This window comes from Podarcis filfolensis (genome assembly GCF_964270895.1).
Source record: "Podarcis filfolensis genome assembly, chromosome: 2".
Lineage (NCBI taxonomy): Eukaryota > Metazoa > Chordata > Lepidosauria > Squamata > Lacertidae > Podarcis > Podarcis filfolensis.
Genome location: NC_139605.1, coordinates 56,703,330 through 56,722,310, shown reverse-complemented (window position 1 = coordinate 56,722,310; position 18,981 = coordinate 56,703,330). Strand labels below are relative to the sequence as shown.

Below are 18,981 nucleotides of genomic sequence, written 5' to 3'. Positions count from 1 at the left end.
CCGCATTCACTTCGGGGCAATCATCCAGGAGCCACACGCAAACAATAGGCTTGGCCTTCGTCAAAGGCAAAACTGTGCAGAGCAGCAGGTGCAAAGGTCATCTTAGTAAAGCAGGCTAATTTCTACAAGCTCCCACACCCCGCTCAGTCCTCCATCCAGGTAAGCAAGGAACATTATGACAATTCAAGGACGCATTCCAGCCAAGGAAAGACACTCAAGAAGGGCGCCAGAGCCAGTGAGTGTTGTGGCCTGGGGAAATATAAAAAGCCAAGAGGGCCACATTTGGCCCCAAGCCCTGAGGCTCTCCACTGCTGATCCAGAGGAAGTAATGGAAAACGTTTTTATTGATTTCTGTCAGTTGTGGATGCAGAATGCTGCACCTTCAATAACAAGTAAGCAAATAAACAACATAGTTAACAATCCTGCTTCTGGAACATGAGTGAATCAGGAACATTCATCCTAAAAACTGCCCTCCCACTTTCCAATCTGTACAACGCTGAATTAAGAATGGAATAAGCAAAGGAAACTGTTGAGGGTCCCAGATCTTTCGAAGCCTCACACCCCAACGCCTGTTTTCATAAGTAGAGCTACTAGCCCTCATGGTTATATAGGAAACAGCATGGAAATGGGAGGACTTTGCATACTTACTCTCCTTCACCCGCTCGGTGAATACAATCTCTGCCACTGCACCCCGAATTGCATTTAAATCTAGTTCATCGATACCGCCTCCCCACCCACTTCAATTACACCCCTCAACAGAATTTCAACACCTTCTTTCACAAACTGTCCATAAGACCCACCCATTTCACGGCTCCCTCGTTTTCTTCTCCAGTGGCCAGGCTTTCCTCTCCCCGCCTGCTTTCCCCACTGGGCAAAATTCCTATCCAACGGGAAACCAATATGTTAGACTCCCGCCCTTTTTTTAATCCTCTTTCTAATGGCTAGGGTAGGCCGTGGTCGCCCGTCATTTCCCCTCAGTTTAGGGCGCTGGTCCCTCGCGTCGGCTGGCGGATACCACGTCGGCTTCTGACTCCCCCTGCTCGGAATGCGGTGGTTGTTAAGGGGTGTTAAGGTTTTGCCTTGGGAAGCGGCCTCCGTGGGGTAGACCACTTGCGGTACCAGCCCCAAGAGGCTTCTGACAAGGCTCCAGGGGCACCAGGCCGCGTTTCCATGGCGACCACGAGAAGCCGCCGCCGCCGCCTGCGGGAAAGCGCTCGTGCTGCGCAGGTGGAAGGAAGAACGCCGCTAAGGCGCGCGGGGCAGAGAGCCCAGCTTGGGCATGGTCGACATATTCCGCGAGTGAAGCTGGTGAAGCGGTTCCACACCCCCAAAGACTAGAATTGGCGGGAGCAGCGGATTCACGGGATCCTCCCGGCCACCCGGAGCTGCGGACTCCGGCCACGTCCTGGAGGTGGTCTTTCCCTTTCCGCAGGGATTGCGGCAACTGGGAAGTGATCCAGGCCTGCCGGGCCCAGCACAGCCAGAACCGCTTGCCCTGCAAAGGGAGGGGGAGCATGGCTGCGGGTAACAACCTGGGGGTTTCCTCTGTTGGCAAGGGTTTCAGAAGCAAACCTTCCCAAACGAAGCTAGCGGCATTTGAAAACATCCTTGTGAAATCCTAAACGCGATTATTAAGAGTGAGCCTCACTGACCACCATGCAACTTAATTCGGAGCGCAGATGCATAAGATTGCACAGTTACTGTGGAATGAGTTCTGGCCCCACACGTCAGCAGATAGGTGAAGTGGCTCCCTTCAGTTATCCTGTATCTGATAAAGGAGGACTTTAGACCACAAAAGTTTATGTTGCAACAAATATGTTTGTCTTTAAGGAGTCACAAGACTATTTGTGTTTGCTGTAACTGACTTGCGTTTGTTACAAGCAAAGGAAAAGGTCTGACAGACATGTTACCGTCAGGCAAAACAGCCAACCAGCCACGAAAGGGTGGAACTGCAAAAACATGAGAGAGTTGATCAAGCACCTGGCAGGCCACAGGACTGGTGAACTGCATTTGTCTTTGCTTTTGCCGCTTATGGCAACAGCTCGACAAGATTCCTATCCTGCAATGAATGTGAATAAGTATGGTTCCAAGAGTAGAACTCCTTTGAACTGTGGTGTACATCCTGCTTTTCTCTGACTTGGTTAATACTACCATCTAGCTCACTATAGAGGCACTACTGTCAGTTGGGCTGTGCTACCTAGTCTGTGGTCCTTAGCACTGTCTTAGTTTTTTACACCCATCAATCCTAGAAATTGCTCTTTTGTAATCCAATCACAAAGTGATGGGTTGTTTTAGAAAGAAGGACTTGGCAGAAGCTGACATCTGCTTTGGAACTAGCATTATAAAAACACTTCTGATTTTGGGAAGCCATGGGAATGGACCCTGGGGGTGGGGAGACAGAAATTTTGGATAAAATTGTAATATTTGTAATGTCTGTCTTACCAGTCCTACACACCAAATGATTGCAAATATACCCAGTGTTAGAGATTGGCTTTTAAACCACTACACCATAAGACACATGAACTTACCTTTGTTGCATGCTGACAAATAGCAGGTGTGTGTATTAAAATAGTATGGAGGAATGTGTCCTTTGACACCTTTTTAAAAAGTCCAGTCTCCCGGTCTCCCACCCCCTTTTTCATTAGATTATTCATCAATTAATCAGATCCCCCCCCCCATTAATCCTCAGTGTCCTACGAAAAGGGGAGCAGGATCAAATAAGGTCATCATTCCAAGCTGACTTTAGAAAAATTAATTCCTGCTAATTATTTTATTTTGTATTGTGATGACATGTGGCTGGAACAAAGTATCTCCAGCTAACACAGAAGTTACAATCGCCTGAGCTGCTTTATATTAATCTGATGACATCCTTCCAAACTAATTATGCCAACACTACAATCTCTTTTTTATAGATAGAAATTCAGTGCCCACCATGAGCAGAAAATTGTACATTTTTTAATGTGCTGCTCAGAACCCTTGGAACTGGAGTAGGTGGGGAGGACTATCAATGCAAATACATTGATACATTTCTGTTGTACATTCACTGACTACGTGCCTGTTTGTTTCTCTTATCTTTCCCCAGGGATTCATTACAGCAGTGCCGTTACTGTTGATGAAGTAAAGGCCTTGGCTGCTTTGATGACATACAAATGTGCTGTAGTGGGTAAGTTTGCACCAAATGTGAAAAATACTAGGATGGGCTCAACAGGCTAGGAGGTGGCACTACTGTAATACCGTATGGATGAGATACTCAGAAGAGTTAATGCATATCTCAGAAAAACAGTATGCAGTGCTTCTCAGACACTTTGAACTGGGACCCCTCTACAACATATATATGTTATATTTCATATTTAATGTCAGTATAAATATGCAATGTGTATTTGAATAGAATTTACATATATTTTGGGAGGAAGGGAGGAAGCCTATCTCCAAAAGGGTTCATATAACTGTAATAGTGTGCTGTCAGCCCAGTGAAAGAAAGTTATTTCTTGTATGACACACCCTGGAATATGCTGGGACCAACAGTTTTAAAAGCATTGTATTATGTACTTAAAGTACACAATAGAAGTGTCTTTGTTGGCATTTCTTGAACTGATGGAGTGGAGATGATGAAAACAGGACAGAATGAAATGGAGAGAAGATTGGAATGTTGGAGGAAATTACCTCTGGCTTCTATCTTTTGCTTTTCTCTGTTACACATTTTATTAAGTTTGTAGCCCACATGAGCATAAGAAGCTGCCTTATACCAAGTCAGACTATTTTCTCAGCTCGCTGAGTACTATCTGCTCTTAACTGGCAGAGCTCCCTAGGTGTCAGACAGAGGTCTTTCCCATCTGTACCCAAGGAAAATAAAGTTCCAGGAACAAATACTCATGTCAACTTTGTCCCCATATCTATCTGAGCAATACTATCCTGGAGCCAACAATATCAGCCATACAATCAATGACTTATTCACATGCATGTGTTCTAACATAATATACACTGGCATCTGCCAACAATGCCTTTTTGCCATCTACATAAGTCGAACAGGTCTGTCTCAAGGCAAGAGGATAAAGGGACACAAATTGAATGTTAAGAATGGTAACTGGCATCCAATGTGAAGTCAGCGAAATCCTGGGAATCATTATAAAAGTTATTCAGGGTGTGTGCCTGGTTCGGTAACTTCATTAGACCTCTGACAAAGTGAGTTGTGGCCCATGAAAGCTTTTGTAACCAATTACTATATTTGTACTGTGTTTTTCTTCCAAGGAACTCAGGGCGGGATTCACTATTCCCCCCCACCCACCCACGTTTTACGCTCGCAACAACTCAATGAGGTAGGTTAGGCTGAAATACAGCAGGTAGCCAAGAGTCAGCCTGTGTGCTTTATAGCTGGCTGAAGAGGGGATTTGAACCTGATCACTGAAATCCTAGATCAATACGTGATTGCTATTCTGTGTCTTGGGTGCTATAGCATTCTTGTTTATGCTGCAACAGAATAACATAGCTATCCCTCTGGACTCCACAAAATTATTTGTTGTTGTTGTTTGTGGCATCATTAAGTGAATAATACTAACATTTTTTTTGGTGGGTGGTGGACTCTTGGATACCAGCTTTTCATCAGAATGTGTATCCTGCTAACACATTTGTTTGTGCAGGTTTAGGAGATGGCAGCCTGCCAGTTTCCCTTCAATCCTCGAGAAATACGTTTGTCCCCTAAGCAATCCTTCCCTCAGGTTAAAAAACTTGGCTAGCTGTTCATGTACCAGGAACCGTGTCTAAGTCACCTCTATTGAATTAAGTTTGCTGAGCAATCCCCCAAGGAATACTTTGCTTACTCTAATTAACTTGCCAAGAAAATTAAACTAAGAGGGGAAGCCCTCTGGTCCTCGGGGAATGTTGTCTTTGTGAATTGTTTTTCCTTGCCCAATAAATCAAGTTTAAATTTTCCTCGAAGAAATCAGCTGAGGCAGCTGAGGCAGGAGCTGAACTCTGAGCTCCAGGGGGGAGAACTCAGCTACTGTGTATGCATTCTGTATTCATCTTTCTCCTATTTATTCTTGGCAGTTAACCTGGAACGGGTTGTGCTGTCAATTTGGCTCTTGTCTTGACTGTAGCTCTCATCCTAAGGGAACACTCTTACCAAAGTTGTCATGTTTGGTTTTCGGTGCTCCTGTGGATTTTTCCTTGGAAAAGTTCGTTCATACAACTGATATTTTGATGAAAGCAGGGGCAGACTTTGATAATCTTTTGCAATATGGTGCCCTGTTCGAGGCCAAAATTTAGTGCCCCCAAATGAATCTTCTCAAACTTACACCCCCTTGGCTCAATGCCTGTGGGGGACGGACCATCCACACTGCCCTAAATCCAGTGCTGGTGAAGAGAAAGTTAAAATGTTAGATGATACAAGTGGTTTAGATATGGGCCCTTCTGTAAACAATAGCAGAAAGGAAACACTGTCCACTTATGGGACAAAGGACAAGCCTTTCTGAGCAATTCAAAGCTTATCATTTTAAGACATTGGTTCAGTGGAAGGTTAATCGCTTTTTTCCTGCTGTTAGGCATCCCTAAAACTCCTGCCTTGGATGTCAGGCTAGACAAACTGAAGTGTGTTTCTCACTCCACAATCATGACACTATAGTTGAATTTCGAAAAGCTTAGAAGCTTGAAAGCAGCATCCTCAAAGTGCCTTGCAATATCCTCATCTCGGCTACTATTGAGAAACAACTTACAATGGAGAATGCTCCTCGTTTGACCAGACTGATGTGCTTATATGCATTTATTAAGCATGCAGCAAGTGTATGTCAATATTCTGACTAGGTAGTAGCTGACTGATCAAATCCACTCTTTTTATATTGGGTGAGCTTCCTAACAGAAGCATCTCACTGGGGCAGAGCAGCTGTGCTAGCTTCCTGTCAGGTAGATCCTTGCTGCTCGCCTGGAAGGAGGCGGTGAGGTAGTAGAGAGGTTGGCATGATGCAAATGCGCCAGAAGAAGCACTGAATTGGCTCCGCTAGTATGTTTCCACAATGCAGCTCTGCAATTTCTGCCCTTTCCCTCCTGTGACCCAACAGTGATCTGCTGGGAAGCTAGTTTTCCAAGCAAGCCACTTCTGTTCCCTACTGCACAAAGCTGGCAAAAGGAGAAAAATTGTAGTGTGTTCAGGTTTGCAAGCAACCAGTTTTCCCTGTACGAGAATATCCCTAGCAACGGATCACAAGTGATTTATTCTGGAGGCTCTTGAAGCAATCTAATCAAGAGCTGCCAGAACTAGAACTGGAAATGCATGGATCTTTCTGTTAGAGATGCAATAAGTAACATGATGGGACTCTTCAGTTCTGAGACTGAGTCAAGCAGGAACATGTAGAACAGCTTTTATTTTTTACTTACTTTTTTCCTCATCTCAGCATTGTTTGTAACATTATGACAATAACAGTGAGTAAAAGATTAGGCTCTGCCCAATCAATGTGTGGAGAGAAATTACAGAGTCTGAATATCCGCCCCATAATCATAGGAGATACAGTGGTACCTCAGTTTAAGTACTTAATTTGTTCCGGAGGTCCATTCTTAACTGGAAACTATTCTTAACCTGAGGTACCACTTTAGCTAATGGGGCCTCCCGGTGCCGCAGCGCCACCGCCACACGATTTCTGTTCTCATCCTGAAGCAAAGTTCTTAACCCGAGGTACTATTTCTGGGTTAGTGGAGTCTGTAACCTGAAGCGTCTGTAACCTGAGGTACCACTGTATGTGGGCCCTACAAGGTCTCCCCTGTTTGAGACAGTCTTGGAATTTTGATGGGGATGTGTGTGTTGGGCATACTATTCTCCATGACATTCCTCCTCCATTTAAAATATGTAGTTCAGTGCAGTCTTCTGTATATAAATTTCACCTAGTCCTTAGAGCAGTGGTTCTCAAACTCCCCCGCCCAAACCATTTCCAAATTGCTGGGCATCTTGGCTTAATGATTTTTCTACCTCTTTTAGCATTTTTAATTTGCCGTGCTAGACACTGTATGGTTTTCAATTTTATTTTTACTGCTGATTTTATTACTTAGATATTGTATTGCAATTACAATAAAATAAAATACAATTGAAGAAATAAAAGCAATACAAATACAACTAAAAACCACACAGTGTTTTTTTTTTCTTATAGGGTGCCTCAGAGAAAGGAATTGTACACTCAGGATTAGCTTTCACCATGGAATGTTCAGCCAAGGTAGGTGTCTATTCACTCAATATTTTTCTCTTTTCACTATTTTCACAGGACAGCCATCACTATCCTACAGATACCTCTCTAATATCCTTCTCTATTCTTCTATAACATTCATTATAATATCATCAGAATAGTGCTCATTGGCATTAATTCCTTGTAACCCACCATTTTTTAAGTTTTGGCTTAGGACAAGAGTACTGGGACATGCTAATTTCTATTTAAGTTTTATCTTCTAGAAAATCATGGGTGCAGCCACAAGGTATAACGTAGGCTTGGACTGTTGCCTGTTACTGCACCGTTGAAAAAGTCTTTTAAGGTTTTAAACCTTAAAACCTTTTAAGGCTTTAAGGTTTAAGGTTTACAGTGAGTCAAGTTTCACTTCTTGAGACTACCATCCTATTGACCTTCTGTCTGTTGCCTGAAGAGGAAAAAGTGTGTGTTACCTGTGAGAAGTTAGAACATCACAGTGAGCGAAGAGACCTGAGGTGTCGCTGTGAATTTCTGGAAGCTTTCCCTTCTGTTTACATCTTACTCCTCCCTTTCCTGTTCCCAATTTCCTTGATATTTATTTGGAGAGCTGTTCTTTTTTAGACCTGTAGATGGTGCCAGCCGTTTGGAGAAGCTGTTGATTTACTGAATTATACACTGTAGCTGTTCAAATTAACCATCTGTTAGAGTTTAATGTCTTATTCTTTTATTTCATGTGGCTTGCCTTTACCACATGCTTGGAATGCCCTGATCTCCTTGTTTCAGGGTTATGTCCATATTGTAGCTAGCTCAATATTTGGTCCTAAACATTTAATTGCTTCTTGGACTGTGGTAATGGTGCTTTTCCGTCTGTTCAGTGGCCTCTCCTGCAGATGAGAACCATCTTTGCAAGTGAATCTACTTTATTTCTTCCTGCCATAAAGGAGAGATCCTGAGTTTGTGCACATATTTTATTGCAGGCTTGTCCTAGCAAGCATTATCTGCACTATACTCCCCATATACATACTCTATTTAAATGCCACAATAGAAAATCCACACTAATGTTTTCTGTTCTCTCTTGTGTTGCACCCTAGTTGTGGTGTACCCTTCATTTGCATTCCTAGTACCTGAATCTCTTTTTTCCACAGCTATACTAAAGGCTTGCTGTTGCCTGAGTCACAGCATTTTCTCAGAATATGTTAGTAAATCTCCACATACTCTTGCTTGATACAAGATACTGAGCCAACCTTCCTGTTGTCAGAATCTCAATTAGAGCAGTCAAGTTACTGTTTCTCACCCACGTCCAGCAGAGCTCTAGAATCAGTCACACCTTTGGTTTTAGCCTATGTCCATCCTCATAGCTGGCCAGAGGACATCTTACTGCATTTTTTGTCTTAACAACATTTGAAGGGTTGGAGAGCTCTTGGTACAGGTTGTATGTATCCAAAGCTCTGGATAAGAAAAGAAGATATTAGCCTTGGCTCTATGAGCATCAGTACACTTGTGTGGCTGTGGGGTCTTTAATGGCATATTCTTTACTGGTGAGGCTGCTTGCTCAAAAGGATTGAATTTGTTGCAAGTATGCTTGCAAGGCTGAGTAAATAGGTGCCAATGAAGTGTTTGTCCAGAAACAACATCACACATGTGTCGTCTAGTCAGCCTGCTGAAGTTACTATTGTTTGTACAATGATATCCAGTCAGTTTGCCTGTTGGCTGAAGGCTGCTTCTCATATTGCAGTAGGCTTAGGACACAGCAAAAGCTGGAGGCAGCTATGGCACCCTGTAACTGTGATTCAGGGAGGATGAATGACAAGAAAGAGGAACCTGCTGCTCCTAGACAATGGGGATTGGAGGTTTGGAAAAGATTCACATTGTAACTGTGATCTATTGTCTTTTGGTTTACCAGTGATGTGAAGATTATTGGCCCTATGGAACAGTTCAGCTTTTAAAACCTACTCTGAAAGATTGTCGTCCCAGTATTGCTCTTCTAACAAATTTATTGGCTGGAATTTTAACTCACTACTTGCTAATTACTTATGGTGTTTCTGTTCATCCATGTTGTTGGTTCAAGTTTAACTTTGTTTCATACTGGATGGGCACTTCTCATCATCACAGTTGTAAATGGTGACTGATAGGAATGCCACATATGCCATAGGTAATGTCAAATTTGGGCCGTGTCGCTTTGAGCTTTACTGTACTGGACAGCTCCTCCTCTCTCCCAGCTGGTACATAGTTTTTCTGTACATTGTCACCTGCAGTTATCCAGCTTCAGCCTTACACACTGGATTGAAGAGCTGTTGTTTGGAGCAGATTAGCGATATCATATGCTCACTAGAGAGCGAGGGAGGTTATTTTTGAACCATGGAGCTAGTCTTGTGAATGTTTTGGCATCTATGTTATGATTGCAGATTAGCATGATTTGGACAGGCTTGATTTTCCCCCCATATGGTTGGACTGGGCTGTGATTGGATGTATTGAATAATTCTGAAAACAATGGGATGCCCATAAAAATTCCATTGTGAGATAACTACAAGAATTCACTTCACTGTGGAGGAAAATGTTTGCATATGAATCCTTACTTCTGTACATCTATCCTCAGTTCTTTATTGAACCCTTTCCAATACATCTGCAATCTCTTTGGAACGTGAACATAAGATTGAGTGGCTAGTGGAGACCTTAGTATCAGTTTACTTCATGATTTTACTGAAATGAAGCATCCTGTGCTAATCTGAATTTCAGCAGATTTGGCTGGCTGATCACAAGCCTTGTCACATTTTAGCGGCTTGGGGCCTATTTAATTGGTAGCAGGTGTGCCAGGTTCTGCTGCTTGCTGAAAAGGTTTGTGCTTGTCTGCTGCGTTTCTTATGGTAAAGCTGGAGGAAGGATCCTTTCCAGCAGATTCAGTGAATACATCACTGGAAAACAACCAGTGCTTCTGGTGACATGCACCCTCCATACAACTTGGAGTGTTGGGAAGAAGTGTTGTTTGCTGTCGCCCTGAGCTTAACTGCTCAGTCATGCTGCAGAAATCACCCCAGAAAGACATTGCAGTCAGCATGGCAAATGGCTTAGTGCAGGAGGAGGCACTGTTGACTGCCTCACTGCTGCTGGTTTGTGTGCTGGGAATGCACCACACTGGCTGATAAGAAGTTTTTGGCTAATGTGCCAGAACTGGAATCTGAATCCAGAGATGTTCCTTGCATGATTTGGACCAAGAACAGCTTTCATGGACTGGAGTCTCTTCATCTTGCTTAGGAACAATACTTTCTAGGATTATTCTCAGCTACCAGGCAGCTGTATTAATCGTTTTGGATATTGATATGCATAGTGATGTGATATTTATTTATACAGCAGCATCAGTGGTAGGATGCTTTAAGAGTAATGATCACAAGAGACCTGGAAATAATATTCCAAGAAATGAATGTATAGAATTTCCATTGTTTGAAGTCTTCGAATGAAATATGAATCAATCTATTAATCTTAGGGATGTTTGCAAACCATCACTTTATTCACCTAGTCCCTGTAAAAACATTGGTTAGCTCTTTATGTATGTTTGCATTCTCTCTAATATAGTTCCTTGTTCAAACATCTTCACATTGGCCTTAAAAATCCAGAATTGCTTTTTGAGATGGACTCTGCATATAACCATAGTGAGGCTATACAGTGTGCCTTTTTTCCAGCCAAAAGCTTAGTAGGAAAGCAGACTTGGTAGACTCAACCCTCTTCCCACAATAAACTAATACTGGCTTCATTAGTTCAGACTTTCCTCCTTTGCTTGTGACCTTGCTTTGCAATCTGGGCAGCTTGGCTCTGGTTGCTCTCCAACAGGGATTGCTTTTCTACTAATAGAAGCAAAGTATCAGGCCACTTTCAGTCTGATAGATCAGGCTGTCGTTGCAGATGTCAAATTAGTTAATGCCACTTGAACCTAAACTTTCTTTGGGCTGAAGAAGAAAGCAAACCCTTTCTTCCCTCCAAGTAGACTTCCTTCTAGCAGTGTCCCATCCCAGTTGCCTGTAGAATGGAAAAGGGGAAGCCGCTAGTGCCAGAATAGGCAAGATATGAGGTAGCTTCTCAGCTGCGCATTATGTGTGTCTGAATTTCTGCAATTCTGTGTGCTGGCCGTTCAGTGCACAGGGAACCAGACTTATATGTAAGTTTGTGCATTCTGTAAAAGTTCTTAATAACTATGGATTTTCACTGTGCTTGAAGTCATCTATTGGCATGCTAGCAGTGTGCAGTATTAACATGTATTTGTATCTTAGAGCAATTTACAAATATACTCTATCAAGGCCACGAACTTACTGCCCGTTAGTTAAGAACTCTGCTAATGCTCTTCCTCCTTTCGTGGTACAATGAAATTGTACAGGTACTCTTCTCCGCTGCTTTTTATCCAAGGGTGTTTTTTCTGAACACCTATAGGACTCAGAAAAAAAACCCAGATCGCGTAAATGGACTTGGAGCGGGAGCAGACAAGAAGGTATTACCTCTGTAGCAATGTATCTGGCAGTGACTGTAACATTTTGTTAACATGCTCATTTATGGCACTACTTGCAGTGTGCATTTTTTGCTGAATGGCTGTAAGCTTGTCTAGACACTGTGCTTGTTACAAGGATTGGCATTCCCACAGCAACTTTCCCACTCTTATGGTTTAAATTAGAACAACTCACAGCATGAGTCACCACCCTTCACACTGTGAGTTTTCCTACCCTGTGATCTACATCAATGGCCTTCACTGTGGACGCCAATTTTTTCCAATTCTCAGAATGTAGTATTTTTGCTTCATTCCTCTTCCCATACTACATATTATGACCATTGTTAGCAAATCACTAATAAATGGAAAAATATACCGTAGGTATTATCAGCACAGATACTGAATGAATAAAGGAAATTATATTTCTGGTCTCTTAGGAGTATTTTATTCAGTGTTTTATCTGATGGTCTTAGAGAAAGACCTTAGGTTAGGGGTTGAGTTATGCAGATAAACTGACTTCAATTGAAAAAATGCATAAAATGCAGTAGTTCTAAGTGTGAAATTACGCATTTGGAAATGTTTACTGGGGACATCACCCAGGTAGCTTGATATTAAATTTTTTTTATGTATGCATGTGTGCCACCACTATGACCGTGGTGTATGTGCATCAGACAAATTTGTGGGTGCTTTACTGAAAACCACAGTTAATAGCTGTGAACTGTTACACAGCACATTAAGCCAATAATCAACATAGCATGTACTAAGTAAAGCCAGGCCTCATTAGCCGACTTGAGTGTTTGAAAGCTCTGAAAAAATGTGGACTGCTATATGTGCAGGCACTGGTAAAATCAAAATAAGAGGTTGGAACATGGGCCATGGTGGAAGAGACTTAGACTTGTTTATCCAGAAGACCTTTGCTATTGATAAGGGGCATAGCGTTAGGTTGGTTCTAATATTTGTGTGTTTTATTTAAAAGGATTTTAATATATATGGCTAGAGATTTGTGCAATCTCTAATAGACCAAAACCATGCAAAAATTGTCTGCCTCCAGAAGCCTTTTCTAACATTTATTGTAGCAATGATACCAGTGTTGGCTGGGCAGCTTAGCAGAGATTAACCATCACAGAAGAGAGCCCATACTTGAAAAGGATGCATCCAACAAAACTGTGTTATATTAAACATCTTTCAATTTTCAGAAGCACAGAATTTATTCCCTCTGTTGCAGCCTGCCTGAACAACAGCTTTTGAGTGGGCATTTCACTTTTCCCAAATGTACAGAGAGGTACATTGAATACCTTACTCAGCAAGAGTTGTACATCCTGTCTTCCCTCATCTGCTACATGGACAGCACTGCACTTGAACATGTAGTAATTAGTGCCTGAAACACTCTCAGCAGCTGCCTTAGTGTTAGGTTCACTAGATGTAAAGATTGAAAAGGTTCCTGTATCTTTTTAAGTACTGATGTGTAAGAGACCAAATTTTGGCAGGTGCAGCTTAACCTAAGAGCCTTGCAGGTGCAGGGCCTGAGGCAAATCACACTGTGTAGGCTCCCCTTCTGCTTTCATTTCCCAGTATCTCTGACACTCCTCCTCTTCATGGTGATGGTGCAGTGACCTCTCCAGACGAACATTTTGCTGCTGCTGTAGTGGTGGCTGTGCCAGCGAGTTAGTCTTCTTCCACCTCCTACCTCCCAGTGTTGCTCTTGGGAGGTGGCAGTCCTGGTCTAGGCAGTAGAACTGCTGGCACCAGGCCTGGGGAGGTTGTCCTGGCCTTGAGACAGCTCTGCCTGGTCCATCAGACTAAAGGTTTATCTATCCAGCATCCTGCAACCTTCAGTGGACAAGTAGACCCCTTGTGGGAACCTACAAGCAGTACACAAAAGCAATAACCCTCTCCCATAGTGGGTGGCGCTGTGGGTTAAACCACAGAGCCTAGGGCTTGCTGATCAGAAGGTCACGGTTTGAATCCCCACGACGGGGTGAGCTCCTGTTGTTCGGTCCCTGCTCCTGCCAACCTAGCAGTTCAAAAGCACATCAAAGTGCAAGTAGGAAGTACAGCGGGAAGGTAAACGGTGTTTCCATGCGCTGCTCTGGTTCACCAGAAGCAGCTTAGTCATGCTGGCCACATGACCCGGAAGCTGTATGCCGGCTCCCTCGGCCAGTAAAGCGAGATGAGCACCGCAACCCCAGAGTCATCTGTGACTAGACCTAATGGTCAGGGGTCCCTTAACCTTTTTATAGTTATTCCCTAACAACTGCTAATTCAAAGGCGTACACTTTCTGCAACTGGAGGTAGCATATAGTGACCATGGCTTATAGCCATTGATAAGACTTGTCCTCCACAAATCCCCATTTAAAGCTATAACGCTAGTAGCAATCTCATCCTGTAGTAGCATATTTCATAAATTAACTATGCACTGTGCGAAGAAGCACATCCTTTTCCCATCCTAAAACTTTGTTGGGTGATCCTGGGTTCTAATGTTAGGAGAGGGAGAAAGTTTTGCCTATTTTCTCCAAACTTTGCATAATTTGATAAATGTTGATCTCCCCTTACTTGCTTTTTTAAAAATAAAAAACCCTCCAAGCTCCAAATGTAGCCTTTCCTTATAGGAGTTCCAGCCCCAGTTATTTCTGTTATGCTTTTCTGCCTGTTTTCTCACTTCACAATATCTTTTTTTGAAATGTGTTGGCCCAAACTGTACACAGTTTTCCTAAGGGTGGTCACATTGTAGGTATCTATAAAAGCCTTTATAACACTATCAGTTTTATTTTTGATCTCTTTCCAAGGTTGTATTTGCTGAAATGCCTGTTTCATTTTAAATATTAAAAGGAACCTTGTTGTCCTTTGCATCTGGGTACCTATACTTGAGCCTTCACAGGTGTTGAATCTGTTTTTACTTTTTCCTTACTAGAAGCGATGCCTCTTCCTAGTCCTAGGATATATTTATTGCACTGTTTCAGAGTAGCTACAGGAGACCTGGTCTATAAAAGCCACCCCTGGTTGCAGCACACAGCAAGGCAACTGCTTTCCTCTTGACTTGTGAACAATGTGGAGGCAGACAAGAAGGTACAGACAAGAGTTGGCTTTATTCATGGACACAGGGGCAGCTGTGTCACTGGCAGTTGCCCCAGGATTGCACACACAGCGACAGTGGGAGGTATATATCCATGCCACAGTCACAACACAGAGCGCTGGGGGCAGGAGAGGGAGGGTATTCCTTTTGTTTGGGATACACAGACACAACTTCTGAACCGTCAAAATCAGGGAGTCTCTGTTACAAGGCCAGGGGCGGGGGCTCAGGAAAGGGACAGATCACAAAGGCGTAAACAATCCATTCAGAGATATAAAAAAAAGTTCCACCAATGGTAATGAAGCGGAGTTGGCGTGATTCACGTGCAAGCAAATGTACAGCAGGCCCAATGCAGGGTCCTGGCCGAGGTGATGGAATGCTCTGCTTAAAAACGGAGAAGATACAACATGCTTCTTACTGGCACAAGGAAGCCTGGCCTTACTGCGCTGGGAGGGAGACAGGGCAGTAAGGCTGGGCTCGCAAATGTGCGCGCACACAAACCGCTGCAGCCAGGGTTTGCCTTCAGAATTCTTCTCTTAATGCTAAAGACCACGATACATAAAACACAGATCCCGATGAGGTCCCTTGGAGCAGAACTGGAGGAAGAACTCATGACAGGATGGGGTGTTGGGGCTCCTCTCCATTGCCATCTGCATCAAGGCCTTCCTTTGGAGAGGTGGAGGAGGGATGGGAGGGGGAGGGTCATTATTGTTATTGTGCTGCTGGTGGAAGTGTCGGGAACAGGGGTAGCCATTATGCTTCCGGCTCGTATTCCTGATATTCCTCCTGAAAAGAATAAATGTCATGAAGTGAAACGAGGATGTGAGTCAGAACAACCCAGCACTGGAGGTGACCAGGTAGACCCCACATGGATAAGCTTACCTGAGATACAGGCCCTGGGCTTACTCCTATATTGCCCTTGCTAAGCTCCTGTTAGGTTGGCTGTGCCAATTGCATTAACCACCATACGTTATAGCTGTCCCCAAGCTGGGCCCTAACCAACTCAAACATACAGCCTTTCCCACATTCTGTTCAGTTACATTTATCTGCACAGATTAGACCAGTAAGAGCTGCTGTGAATGCAGCTACTCTACTCTCCTGCATGACCATACAACCAGTTTGCTTCCTCAAATTCCCAATGAAGCCTCCCAGTACACAAGACCAGTAGTCTATCAAAGCTCAATATTGTCTACATTGGGTTTCAGGTCTCTCCAAGGTTGCAGGCAGGAGTCTCTCCCCACCCTACCTAGAGATGCCAGGATTGAACCTGGGACTTACAACATTTTGCATGCATACTATAGTATTTCCCCTTTCCTCACCACCTGCTTGCTTGTGACCTCTTAATGGAGACCACACCCATCCTGCATCAGTTGTTAGGACGTGTGCGGGTCTGTTTCACAGGGGGCTGGTGGGAGGCCAAGATACTTTATTTCCCAGCATCCCCCCCCCCATTTGTTCATCAGGTTGCCTTAATTTTTCCACTCACCTGCGGGGGTTCTTCGTAGTTCTCACCCTCAGGTTCCAACAGTGGCTCTATCAGTGGCTCCTCCACAGCTTCCTGACCAACCTCCTCAGGCTGTGGAAAGAATAACATCTTATTAAGCACTGACAGTGTCTTTCCCATGTGTCTCTTCTAGAAAGCCCAGCAGAGTCAAAATCAGCAAGCTGCAGATGCTGTGGGAGGTGTACTGTAAGATGTGAGCACCTTTTACAGTAATATTTTAGAAAACTTTTACTAAGAACAAAAAAGAGCAAGTACTTCATAGCACTGAGCATTCCTGACACTATGGAAAGGAGAAGTAAGCAAGCCCAGCGGCCCCTAACAACCCTACTTAATCAGTTGAATACTAATATAATTAGTATATTAGTTGAAAAGGAGAAGTCAAGGGCCGGAGTCCACCTCTGCAGTGATAGGGCCCTAATAACTAGTCCTATGGTCACATAGCTTTTTGCCTTTGGATATGCACCTGGAGGGAGAGTGCAGATGAGGACAGGGTTTAGCCCAAGGACTGCCAGTTGTTGCTACCTACCCTTTAGCTTTGCTGACACTCATTCTGACTCTGTTGCAAGTGTTTTTACAGCTGCAGAGAGGCAGGCCTTATTTTCTGCAAAGTCCCAGGCAGGTTTATAGGCATCAGTCCCTAAGATGTTTTTTTCTAACAATTAATTACTCAGGAGCTTTCTTGGAATGCCTCTCTGGATTCTCAGGTCTTGTTCTTGCAGGTTTGGCCAGCTGCCTTCAAGACTCACCACCTTGGAAGAATAACTGCCTTCATGCTCTGTATTAAAGTAGTCCCATTCTTATAGGCTCCTCTCTCCTCGAACTTTGGGGATTAGAATCTACTGTAGGAGGACAGGTAGTACAGGAATAGGTCCCTCTGGGGCTGGGAAGACCATCTCCACTTTTCATTTGGGGAGGAGGGAGGTCCTCTCTTTTCAAACCCCAGGTGACTTACTGTCTTCATCACAGGCAGACTCCAGCATTTTATGAGAGCCAAACAGCAGTCGCCACCCATTATGGCAAGTCAAGCATTGGGAGAGTGGAACAGAGAGACCTCTCAGAGCTTGTCTTGTTCTGATTAGTAGCTTGGCTGCATTGGCAGGGATAATTTGTCCCCTTACAGCACACTTTGCCTCTTTCCTGCATGACTAACGTCAGTGGGAGTTTGAAGTCTGGACCACTTCCATAGAGTGCCAAATAAGAGGAAGAGATTCAGTACCACTGTCTATGCTCACTTCCCTCCTAGGTTTTCAAACAAAATGTCATACAGCTCCTCGCTGCATGAAATATGGTCATGGCAGATCTGCACAGGGACGCCTTGGCGGGAAACCCCCCCACAAGTGTTGCCCCAATGGGACAGGGTGGGAGAGCACTCAGGCAATCAGTGTCGTCTTCTCCAAGGAAGACCAGAGGGCATCAAGAGTCAAAACACTCCCCTACCCCACTGCAGTGAAGGGGGATAATATCCATCCTCACTTTGAAATTTCTTTGGATTAAAGCCACCTTTGGCCACGGCCTCGCCCAAGCATGCTGTAATATTCCCAGAGCAAAGAACAGAGCCTCAAGCAATACATTCCCCACAGGGCTAGAGGGAGATATCCCATGCATAGCAGCTGCAGAGGTTATCACAGCCACGGGTGTCACAATACATCTCACTTCCTCACACTCCAACAAAAGGGACACTGTAGGTCCAGGAGATGCTACTGCTCTCATTCAGCATCCTTGTTTATTTGTATGCTGGTTTCCCACAAAATTGTCCCACAAAAAGTGGCTCACAATGTATTGAGTGCTCAATAAGTATAATGATTCAAATGACACATTAGAAGCAATTAGAAATAATCGTAAGTAAATACAAAAAGTAAATATATGAACACAAACTAACTTAATTTAACAGCTTCAGGGTTTCCCAAACTTGGGTCTCCAGCTGTTTTTTGCGTGGCAAGACCCCTCCCCCATGTGAAATGAAGACACAGGACACAGTATTTAAGGTTAATGGGCGTAAAAGGCCACAACTTTATTGATTACAGAATTGGAAGGTATTGGCCTTAGGCATTGGCTCCTATCGACTACCCGGCATGGGAACCGGGAAGGGTTGTCCACAAACCGTGGGAGTCCTGTTGAAGTACGCCAACTAGGATCCCACGGGTGTCACCGCTCTGGGGCGTGCCGGAGGCCCTTACCTCCCTAGGTTTCGGACAAGGCAACGCCCCCCGGAGTCCTCTACCGGACTACCCTTTCCTCCTGGGGAAGGTGATGGCGCTTCCTTCCCCCCTTCATTTGCATAACAATTGACCCCTGCCAATGCCTAACCGCCAATACCGAGTAAGTTGTGACGTTTGCTACGAGGTAGGCGAAAAAACCAAAAGGCTCGAAGTGGGCCGAATTGGAAAAATTCCTACCAGGCCCCATGCGGCGACCAACCGAAGTCCATAGCAAGGTCAAGTCTAGCTAAACCTAAGGGTGGGTGGGCTGGGAAAAAACTGGAACTGGGGCAAAGAGGGCGGTCCCCGGGCGTGCCTGGCCTTAAATAGGCCAAGCCACGCCCCCCCGGTCCGCTGATTGGCGGGCCGGGCTGCTGACACGCCCGGGGATTCCCTGATCACGCGGGGGCAAGGGACAGCCCCCGCGTGAGTGAAATGGGAGGGATTTCTGCCCGCAACCCCCTCTCCTCCCAGGTCGGAAATGGCTTTGGACTACAACTCCCATCAGCCCTATATAACACGGCCAATGATCAGGCACAGAGGGAGTTACAGTCTACAACCTCTGGAGTGCCACA

The 18,981-nt window shown here is 44.3% G+C and overlaps 3 protein-coding genes across 13 annotated transcripts in view; 1 reads left to right on the top strand and 2 right to left on the bottom strand.

Annotated features, from left to right (window-relative positions):
• Window positions 1-1,196, bottom strand: part of GPRIN1 (G protein regulated inducer of neurite outgrowth 1) — a 57,917-nt gene extending 56,721 nt beyond the window's left edge. The window contains exon 1 of one of the 2 annotated variants that reach the window (XM_083603877.1): window positions 801-1,196. The gene's annotated coding sequence lies outside the window, so the exon portion shown is untranslated. Of the gene's footprint in view, window positions 1-648 lie in introns of both variants that reach the window. The other variant, XM_083603878.1, reaches the window with a different exon arrangement.
• Window positions 168-7,857, top strand: LOC310758016 (glutamate dehydrogenase 1, mitochondrial-like). Of its 8 annotated transcripts, none has more exons than XM_083603958.1 (6): window positions 168-392; window positions 3,083-3,163; window positions 4,249-4,316; window positions 7,134-7,196; window positions 7,430-7,509; window positions 7,550-7,857. In XM_083603958.1, the coding sequence occupies exons 1-5, from the start codon at window positions 176-178 to the stop codon at window positions 7,493-7,495; spliced, it is 495 nt and encodes a 164-aa protein (XP_083460084.1). In that variant the 5' UTR covers window positions 168-175; the 3' UTR covers window positions 7,496-7,509; window positions 7,550-7,857. The 8 variants fall into 8 exon arrangements, 3 of the variants coding, with proteins under 3 accessions (XP_083460084.1, XP_083460085.1, XP_083460086.1); XR_014545616.1 differs by lacking the exon at window positions 168-392 and adding an exon at window positions 1,295-1,411; XR_014545618.1 differs by lacking the exon at window positions 168-392 and adding an exon at window positions 1,439-2,078.
• Window positions 7,858-14,701: 6,844 nt separating this feature from the next.
• Window positions 14,702-18,981, bottom strand: part of SNCB (synuclein beta) — a 40,762-nt gene continuing 36,482 nt past the window's right edge. For all 3 annotated transcript variants that reach the window (XM_083603950.1, XM_083603951.1, XM_083603952.1), the window contains exons 5-6: window positions 16,191-16,280; window positions 14,702-15,490 (exon numbers count right to left, since the gene is read on the bottom strand). In XM_083603950.1, the coding sequence (XP_083460076.1) occupies window positions 15,458-15,490; window positions 16,191-16,280 (123 nt within the window). In that variant the 3' untranslated portion in view covers window positions 14,702-15,457. The remainder of the gene's footprint in view (window positions 15,491-16,190; window positions 16,281-18,981) is intronic.

Bases quoted from the DNA above. Each gene is read 5' to 3' on its own strand.
- LOC310758016 (XM_083603958.1), top strand. From the start codon at position 176: ATGACAATTCAAGGACGCATTCCAGCCAAGGAAAGACACTCAAGAAGG. The intron at 3,164-4,248 runs GTAAGTTTGCAC...TTTTCTTCCAAG, and splicing joins ATACAAATGTGCTGTAGTGG to GAACTCAGGGCGGGATTCAC. The intron at 4,317-7,133 runs GTAGGTTAGGCT...TTTTTCTTATAG, and splicing joins GCTCGCAACAACTCAATGAG to GGTGCCTCAGAGAAAGGAAT.